This window comes from Cydia amplana, chromosome 16 (genome assembly GCF_948474715.1).
Source record: "Cydia amplana chromosome 16, ilCydAmpl1.1, whole genome shotgun sequence".
NCBI lineage: Eukaryota > Metazoa > Arthropoda > Insecta > Lepidoptera > Tortricidae > Cydia > Cydia amplana.
This window is the reverse complement of record NC_086084.1, coordinates 5,348,735-5,358,624: the sequence shown is the minus strand read 5'-3', so window position 1 is coordinate 5,358,624 and position 9,890 is coordinate 5,348,735. Positions and strand designations below refer to the sequence as shown.

Here is a 9,890-nt window from a genome sequence, read left to right as displayed (position 1 = left end):
AATTTTTAGGGTTCCGTACCCAAAGAGTAAAAACGGGACCCTATTACTAAGACTCCGCTGTCCGTCTGTCCGTCCGTCCGTCCGTCCGTCCGTCTGTCACCAGGCTGTATCTCACGAACCGTGATAGACAGTTGAAATTTTCACAGATGATGTATTTCTGTTGCCGCTATAACAACAAATACTAAAAACAGAATAAAATAAAGATTTAAGTGGGGCTCCCATACAACAAACGTGATTTTTGACCGAAGTTAAGTAACGTCGGGCGGGGTCAGTACTTGGATGGGTGACCGTTTTTTTTGCTTGTTTTGCTCTATTTTTTGTTGATGGTGCGGAACCCTCCGTGCGCGAGTCCGACTCGCACTTGTTTTTACACGACTGCCCAAAAAAAGAGTGTATTGTTTTCAGCGTTCATGTTTGTATGTATATATGTATGTGAGTTTCTTTATTCCACGATAACTTCAGAATGCCTTAACCGATTTAGATGTATGATATATCATTAGAATCCTTACGTCATCCCGGGTGACATAGGCTATGTGACGTCATTACAAAATCAATATGGCGGACTTAATACGCCATATTACGCAACCTTAAGAAAAAATTATCTTGCAAACACGACTGCCCAAAAAAAAGAGTGTATTGTTTTCAGCGTTCATGTTTGTATGTATATATGTATGTGAGTTTCTTTATTCCACGATAACTTCAGAATGCCTTAACCGATTTAGATGTATGATATATCATTAGAATCCTTACGTCATCCCGGGTGACATAGGCTATGTGACGTCATTACAAAATCAATATGGCGGACTTAATACGCCATATTACGCAACCTTAAGAAAAAATTATCTTGCAAACCCATCGAGTAGGGCATCAAAATGAAGCGCTTTGAAAGACGATCAATAATATATATACAATATGAGGGTTTAAGTCCAATTTTAAGAAAGTAAGAATTTACAAAATATATTAAGAAAATCTAATGTCATAAAATATTATCCTATTGTTGGGATATTAAAAGGAAGTGGTTTGACCGCTGATCATAAAAAAAAATATTATACATAGGTATTATATTAATCATATTTTACTTGTTTTGAAACCAAGCCAATATGTTCTAAATTGCGCTAAGGGAATAGAAAAGTGTAAATAAGTTCTTTGTAGAGACTCTGAGATTGTAGAGTCCGTCTTCAGATACAACTCTGCACCGACGGAATAAAGTGTGAAAGTGTCATTATAACCGTATATTTTTATACGTATTTTTTATATAAAGCCCGAGATACACTTGTAAGTTTTACTTACGTAAGTAGGGACAAAGCTATTTGTTAGAATGAGATAATGATATTCATCTCTCATTCTGTAGTACCTATAGCTGTGTCCGTACGTAGTACGTACGTAAGTAAAACTTAAGACATATGGGCTCTTCCTGCAACTTCCCCGAGTATTTTAATTACGAAGGCCGAACTCCGCATAGGGCCGACGGTCCGAAGCGTAAGGCAGGTGCGTGCTTCCTGTAACTTCCCCAAGTATCCTAATTGCGAAGGCCGAAGGCCGAGCTTCGCGTAGGGCCGAAGGCCCGGAGCGTAAGAAATGTGCACGCTTTCTGCAGCTTCCCCAAGTATCTTAATTGCGAAGGCCGAAGGCCGAGCTTCGCGTAGGGCCGAAGGCTCGGACCGTAAGAAAGGTGCACGCTCTCTGAAGCTTCCTCAAGTTTCTTAATTACGAAAGCCGAAGGCCGAGCTTCGCGTAGAGCCGAAGGCCCGGAGCGTAAGAAAGGTGCACGCTTTCTGCAGCTTCCCCAAGTATCTTAATTCCGAAGGCCGAAGGCCTGGAGCGTAAGAAAGGTGCATGCTTTCTTTAGCTTCCCCAAGTATCTTAATTGCGAAGGCCGAAGGCCGAGCTTCGCGTAGGGCGGAAGGCCCGTAGCGTAAGAAAGGTGCACGCATTCTGCAGCTTCCCCAAGTTTTTTATTTGTGAAGGCCGAAGTCCGAGTTTCGCGTAGGGCCGAAGGCCCGGAGCGTATGAAAGGTGCACGCTTTCTGCAGGTTACCCAAGTATCTTAATTGCGAATGCCGAAGGCCGAGCTTCGCGCAGGGCCGAAGGCCCGGACCGTAAGAAAGGTGCACGCTCTCTGCAGCTTCCTCAAGTTTCTTAATTACGGAAGCCGAAGGCCGAGCTTCGCGTAGGGCCGAAGGCCCGGAGCGTAAGAAAGCTGCACGCTTTCTGCAGCTTCCCCAAAGTATCTTAATTGCGAAGGCCGAAGGCCGAGCTTCGCGTAGGGCTGAAGGCCCGGAGCGTAAGAAAGGTGCACGCTTTCTGCAGCTTCCCCAAATTTCTTAATTGGGAAGGCCGAAGGCCGAGCTTCGCGTAGAGCCGAAGGCCCGGGGCGTAAGGAAGGTCCACGCTTTCTGCAGCTTGCCCAAGTAACTTAATTGCGAAGGGCGAAGGCCGAGCTTCGCGTAGGGCCGAAGGCCCGGAGCGTAAGAAAGCGTGCATCTTTCTGCAGCTTCCCCAAGTATCTTAATTGCGAAGGCCGAAAGCCAACTAATAGGAAATAATTATGTAGTTGCAGAGATATTAAGCCATATAGCACTTTTCAATACGTTTGGTTTTTGGGTCAGACCTAGTTAGGTTTTTAAGCACCTTTTATGCTAACATATCAAAGATCAACGTGATAAAATCTCCTTGAAGCAACTAAATTGTCTTAAATCATAAAAAATGTGGTTGGTTTAAATGGTCACTAAAATGTATAAAATAAAATAAATTAATTAAAAATTAAAAAACACGACTGCAGTTTAAAAGCGAACTGAAAAGCTAGAAATAATTTTTAGTTATGTTAGGTACTCAACTTAATGAATGTAAAATAGAATATAAGTGTTCAGTCAGGGTCATAAACAGCAATCGGAAAAGTTTAGGCTCTTTAGGATCGTGACTGTACCTGCATATTTTATTTCGATTGCAGTCGGGGACCTTGATATATTGAAATTTTCCCATTCACAGGTCCCCGACTGCAATCGAAATAAAATATGCAGGTACAGTCACGATCCTAAAGAGCCTAAACTTTTCCGATTGCTGTTTATGACCCTGACTGAACACTTATATTCTATTTTACATTCATTAAGTTGAGTACCTAACATAACTAAAAATTATTTCTAGCTTTTCAGTTCGCTTTTAAACTGCAGTCGTGTTTTTTAATTTTTAATTAATTTATTTTATTTAAGTTTCCAAGCTTCATTAAGAAAACGCAATGTTAAACAATGTTTTGCAGCGTCATCTATCGCCGAGTAGAATAAACTTTGTTCGGCTGCTAGCGCCATCTTTTGCCGAATAGAGACTAATATTTCAAATTATTTCAGCGTTTTAAAGTGTGTCTTAAACAAACGAGAATGTTTTACTCTATGGTTAGAAAAAGTTTAAAGGCATAGACTAGACTGTCAATGTCAATTTGACATTAGACTGGCTTAGCTGGGCTGGTTGCTTATTGTGTTGCTGGCTCGTACTTTTATTCTAGTCATCGTTTTTTATTTTGATTGTATTTATAAATAGTGGTTAGATATTTTAAAGAAAATGGTTTGTACAGTTTAATAAAACCATGTCTATGAAAGGTTCGTAATTTAATTTTACGGCAGGTTATCTACTTTTATACTTTCACGCTTCAAGATCAACAATAAACTAATTTTAGATGTTTACGTTTTCAGGACACCAACAGGCCAATAACTGCGCTGTTGCAAATCATGTTTACAATGCAACTATCAAGAAATCCGCTCAATCAGATCAAATTCCTCTTGAATGTGCAGAAAATAGTGCAAAAATGTGTCTATGTAGCTCCTTACACCACAACAGTTGACGCTCTAGATATATTTACTTCAGAACTGTTGCATAAACACCGAAGCCGGACGAACAGATTAACGTTAAATAATTTGAACATAAGATATTGTACAGATACCGACAATCAAGATGTGTCTCAAATGACTACTGAACGACTAGATTTAACTATTAATGAACTAATATCTAAGAATAAAGAAAAGCAAATCCTGCAGATGGTACAAGATTGCTTGAACTACCGGAAATATATTCCCATGCAAACTGTGAAAAAACTGTGCAGAATATACAGTGATACAGGGAAACCGGAATACGTTAACATTTTGCAGCAATATTGTGCAAAAGTTGATCCGGTTATATATAAGCGTAACGGTGAATTCCTTCACTATCTTGCTAAAGCTCAATGCATGAAAGGAAATTCCGATAAGGGCCTTGCACTGTTAAAAGATGTATATACTAAATATCCGAGTTTACGGAGTATATGTAGAGTCATATTCAATGAGCTGATCCAAGACTCCATACTAAACAGATCGGAAGCTAGTTTAGTAATATTTAAGAAATATGTGTTGATGTTTAGCAAAGAGTTTGACGATTATTATCCGTTAGTGTGCTTCTGGCACTTGAGTTGGTCAAGCTCTTGGTTTTCCGATCATATGTTATCGGATGAACTTCTGGAATCTTCTGAAGGATTAAGGGATATTATCAGGGACAAGTAAGTTATTTGGTCTTGATCAGATCCTTCACAGTATTTATGGGGATAACTTTGAAAGCGGGGTAATTTTGAAAATGACAAATATATACTAAGCTTTCTAATCACTTTTTACTGGAGCAACAGTAAGCAAGATGATGGTAAATGTTGCACTAGCATAAGTGTTGTGTGAAGCATGAAGAGCTTCTGGTTTTATAAACATTTGCCATTTTCAAAGCATGGTACCATTGGAAAATCGAAGATTGGGATTTCGAAGTTGCCTCAGAGCACCTCGTAGGAAAAAATCTTAAATATTCATTTTCATTGTCCACATATATGTCTGTGGATAGAAGGGATGATAATTGGTTTATGAGCACAGTACTTTTTAGGTAGACGTCCACAGGGCCATATTGCACGCAACGGATTTTAGTAATCTTTGTATAGAAAGTCACACAAGTGCATCCACTTGATCCACGCGTGATGTGATGCGTGCGATGCGGCCCTGTTGACGTCTACCTTTTAGGAGCACTTCTAGCTATAAACACAGAATAAATAATAGTACTATGTACCTACAGAAGATTCACTCTCTAACAAAACGAGTTTATTACAACAGATATGACCACTAGGTGGCGCACACGCGAGCAGGCGTTCGTTCCGTAGCTGTGTGCGGCAACTACTATGGCTAGACACCAAAATTGGTGTGGTACTTGTACTTGTACTTATTGCATGTACTTGTTGGTACTTGTAGCGACCCGACGAAATCGCGGACTGAGCCACGCCTGCTATAAATAAATAATTACTTAATAAAATACACTGACTGACTGAGTGTACACAAAAAGAAAAAGAGGCAGACAATACAAGAGATGGTCAGATGATTTAAAGAAAACTGCTGGTCCACTATGGACACAACTAGCCAGAGACAGAGATGCATGGAAGGCAATGGGGGAGGCCTTTGTGTCAAAAGGACACGTCGAGCCGACGGTTGTTGCAAACACATAAATAAATAAATAAATATTGTATTAAATATTATTAACTGTATGTTCGATAACAAAAGGCTTTGAAATTTAAAATTGAAATTGAAATTTTAATACGTGTATTTATTATTTTGTTAATGATAGGAGTTCTATGCTAGGCATACATGTAGGTATTACATGGTTAAAAAAGTTTCAATATTTCCTTTTTTTCTGAAAAGATTCAAACATGGCTACACTACTTACTTATTTTTCATTATATTCCAGGGCAACAGCATTCACAATCTGCATCCTACGGGACGAATACAACGAGGACGCGGTGCTGAGACTCCTGCAGAGCTTGCTGAAGTATACCATGATGGTGGAATATGCCAGAGTACTGCAAATTCTGTTCAATTACAAGTGTAAGTTGAACACAGACAAGACATCCTCCAGACTGAGCATAGTAGCGCTACCCCCTCTGCCACAAATATACGGTAGTTTTACTCCATTTTCGAGTCAGTGTCTTTATGTGACGTCCGTATCTTTGAACGGACCAATCACGGCACGGGACTCGCTCACCTCGTCCCCCGCACCCCAGTATTTTTGGCAGCATCGGTTTCATGAAATAATTGCTCTAAACTCCGTCTAGAGGATTCCTAGTCTATGAAGTTGAATATTCTTTAAACTTCTTTGTTGGCTTTGTTCTTTGATGAAGATAGTGATCCAGCGGCGCTCCTTTGCAAGGCGGAGTAGGCATTTGTTGGTGGTTTTAGATGGTAGTCCTACCACTGGTTAGTCCGTCATCGCTCCTGGTTCCTCCAGGTCAGGTAGCGTGCATAAACGCATTTCCCCAACGTTAAAAAAAGGTAGGTAGGTAGGACTGAGTAGGGTTTCCTTTTATAACACTTAATAACATAAGGAATCTAATTTTACGTTTTTAAACTCGAATATCCTTACAAAACTGTAACGAAAAATTGCAGAATTCACATGTTTGGATGAATTTAGTGCTGTTAAACAAACATAATAATAGTACCTACATTACGATACAAGTGCATTACCTTTTCGCACGTTTTACAGTACATATGGACCTTAAAATTTTAGACATAGGCACGTACTTATTGTGTTAGTTACCGCACTAGGGCGGTAAAGTAGCACCAATATTATGTACTGACTGTAAAATATTTGACACAATTTCGATTCAGGTCACAATTGAGTGACCACAAAACATAATGGCGCAGTACAACGCCATCTCGGCTGCCATACCAGAGGCACGTTTATATCCTAGACTCTATTACAATCAATAAGTCTTTGCTTCTAATTTCTGTGCGATTCTTATTATATCTGAGGACTCCTGTCTAAAATAAAATATTTCTCCTAACAATATTTTTTCATTCCAGTAAGAAATAGAGACATGCGAGGGTGTGCCGAGATCGTGCGGAACTGCGAAACGCTCGGCATCAGTCTCCCCTCCAACCACCAAGAAAAGTACATCAAATTGTTAATACAGGGCAAAGACAAGTCTGAGGACAAGCCGCCCAAGGACTTTAAACTCAAGTTTTAGAACCGCTGTCAATAGTTATAGTCTGTAAGTAAAGTAGAAACAAATATAGTTGTATAGTTCGTAGGAAATTGGTTTTATTTGTATCATATTAATCATTGTATTTGCTATTAAGGTAAGGTCAATACAGAAAATACTAAGGGAACACCGTCTACATGCTCGTGCGTCGTTTTTAGGGTTCCGTCCCTTAAAATGAAAAACGGAACCCTTATAGGATCACTCGTGCGTCTGTCTGTCTGTCCGAAGAGTTACACGACCTCTCCATAAAAGCGCTCCCATACAATCCAAGTAACGCTCTCATTTTAAAATGACATGCTAAAATTAGGTACCTACATGAAACTCTGCATGAAAATATTATAATATATTGTAGTTAGTAAGAAGTTTTACATAGGTACAAAACTTCTAATCGTTCTATTTTCTTTGTATACAATTTCAACAACAAAACCTAGTAAGTACCTACAGTAAAGGTATTAAATATCGATACGGACAAAGTACCAAAATTATGTGAAACTTCATGTTATTTTCAAATATAGTTTTATAATACATAAGAGCGTAATTTTCATTATACGGCGGCGACTATGTTCGTGTGAGTCTTAAGAAATATAGTTTGAACTGCTATCCCTAACTACCCAAAGTAACCGGCTTAGTAGGTCATAGACTGCCTTTGTTGTACACAAAACTATAATATATATTTACTTGTTATTATCAATGCTCTGGGTTACATTAACATTGTAAACAGTCATCTCTTTGTTACTAAATTAGATAAAAATTAACAATTTACCTATGTATAGGTATTCATATCAATAATAATTTCATCCAGTAATAACGCGAAATAAGCAAATATAGGTATGCGCGGAAAAACTGTCAACTTTTATTATCTCAATTTTTTAGAAATCAGAAATCAGAAATATTTATTGTATAAACTGTGTAGGTACAGGAAGTATAACTAGGTACATTTCAAACTATAACTAAACTATTTGTCATAGGTACCTATGTCAACATTATCAACTCTCAAATAACTAATGTGTAGATAATCTTCTATCGCCCACAACAGAACAGCGTTTTGCATGTCGCCATCTTGTGTATACCTAGAAAGACTATACCAGTATTTATTTTATTTGGTTGGACCAAATTTCCTTGTCTCATGACGGTGGTTCAAAAAATTACTAGCTTGTTAGTACGAGAATGTATCAATGTGTTATAACACTGTGCTATTGTTGTCTCTTGACTGACGGGACAGAACAACAAAAAAAGTTGATCCACCCATTCACCTAATGGCATAGTAACTATTCTCACCAAAAAAGTTGAAGCGTCAACACAACGGTGACTTCCTCACAATGTGATGAGCCCAAAGTTGATAATACACTGCTATTAATGTCATACAAACAGGCTGACATTGATTAACGTTCACGTAATGACTTTTGTTTTGTGACTTCCACGCGCTGTGCAAAAGTTTTCTTTATAAGTTAAAATATTTTGAAAACACGTTTTGCATACGTGTAACTGTAAACCCAGAGTTGAAAGATAGGGTCACTGAAGCGCTTAACATAATATAGGTACGACCGGGAACTTTTTGTAGGAACATCGCCATCGGAAATCCACGGTACACCAGACAGTCTTTCGTCAAACAATACCATTGCAAAGATCCAACGTTACAGTTTCATTTCAATTTAAATCACTAAAATCAGGTCAAAAATGATTTCGCTCAAAGTTTGCTTCCACCAAACTACTGGTGAACAAAAAAGACTGATGTCTTACTATGTTCGAATGAAGATATATCCTTTTAGTTTTGCAAGATAGAGATATTGGTACATTAGCACAGTTCCTTGGTTGATAAACGTAAGGCACGTTTAAATAAAGCATTATAATGTCCTCATTATTATTGGCACTGATAGAGTTTGTGTACTTAGTCGCAATAAGTAATCATGACTATTTAGTGTATTTGCTCGGTATATTGTTAAATACGAGCACAGTAATACTACAAAAGAAGCCCACGTTTTACAAATAAACTTACCCTGCAAGCAAAGTGCTTCACAATCCTCGCTCGGTTTGAGCCGGCAACTTTCCGGGGTGGTATTTATAAGTAAAGTGTTTCACTCAGATGTGTGTTATAAGATTAGGTGCTTCAGAAACCAAAATCCTAAAGGTGTAACCGCGTTTAGGAAGTAGGTAAACATCCTAAAAAGTATCTAACCTATTTAGAGGTAGGCCGGACTCTGACGAACTTTTTGAATAAGCATCCTAATTAGGAAGGAAGAAATAACGTTTTGTTCGGTTAGTCGGTCTACCTAGATCATGGATTTCTTATTTGCGCCACGGGAATTCGCAAGGTCTATGGCTCATGGAGCCACTTGTATAAAACGGGGATATACCTACCTACTCGTATAGTTTGTCAAAGGACTGTCTCATTTCAAACATAGACAGAGATACCCATACTATCTTTGTCTTACTCTAGTACTAGCACCCAAAAGAAAAGGATGAGTATAATTTTCCTGGTTCTTGCTGATTGACAAATTGGTTTGACCAGCACGCCCTGCTAAGCCGAAAAGCGCTATCTCAAAAGAAAATTCATTGCTAACTTATACTTTAGTTTCTATAGCTGAGAATTCCATTTTCAAAATCTTTGTTTTTGAGATAGCGCTACTTGGCTTAAGAGGGCAGCCAGCCTATTATGGATAGCTTTATCCATCTTTATCCACGTGATAAAATAACTGTCACTGTTTAACACCGTGGGAAAGAAAGTGACGGACACCGTTTTATCACGCTGTCACGTAGACAAGAACGACCATCATATCCGTAAGTTGATTATACTTAGTTCACAAGCAAGCGTCAGGTACTTAATGGTCTAATATTATTAATACAACGTATATAAATGTTATTG

General features: G+C 38.5%; 1 protein-coding gene across 2 annotated transcripts; it reads left to right on the top strand.

Moving 5' to 3' along the window:
• The first annotated feature begins 3,494 nt into the window (after positions 1 to 3,494).
• On the top strand, positions 3,495 to 7,028 carry LOC134655277 (uncharacterized). 2 transcript variants are annotated; one of them, XM_063510726.1, is made up of 4 exons: positions 3,495 to 3,593; positions 3,687 to 4,522; positions 5,737 to 5,873; positions 6,849 to 7,028. In XM_063510726.1, the coding sequence occupies exons 2-4, from the start codon at positions 3,723 to 3,725 to the stop codon at positions 7,010 to 7,012; spliced, it is 1,101 nt and encodes a 366-aa protein (XP_063366796.1). In that variant the 5' UTR covers positions 3,495 to 3,593; positions 3,687 to 3,722; the 3' UTR covers positions 7,013 to 7,028. The 2 variants fall into 2 exon arrangements, with proteins under 2 accessions (XP_063366796.1, XP_063366797.1); XM_063510727.1 differs by having other exon boundaries at positions 5,737 to 5,877; positions 6,853 to 7,028.
• The last annotated feature ends 2,862 nt before the right edge of the window (positions 7,029 to 9,890 follow it).

Excerpts from the sequence above, each read along its gene's own strand:
- LOC134655277 (XM_063510726.1), top strand. The coding sequence starts at position 3,723 with ATGTTTACAATGCAACTATCAAGAAATCCGCTCAATCAGATCAAATTC. Across the intron at positions 4,523-5,736 it reads AGGGATATTATCAGGGACAA|GGCAACAGCATTCACAATCT; the intron begins GTAAGTTATTTG and ends ATTATATTCCAG. Across the intron at positions 5,874-6,848 it reads AATTCTGTTCAATTACAAGT|TAAGAAATAGAGACATGCGA; the intron begins GTAAGTTGAACA and ends TTTTCATTCCAG.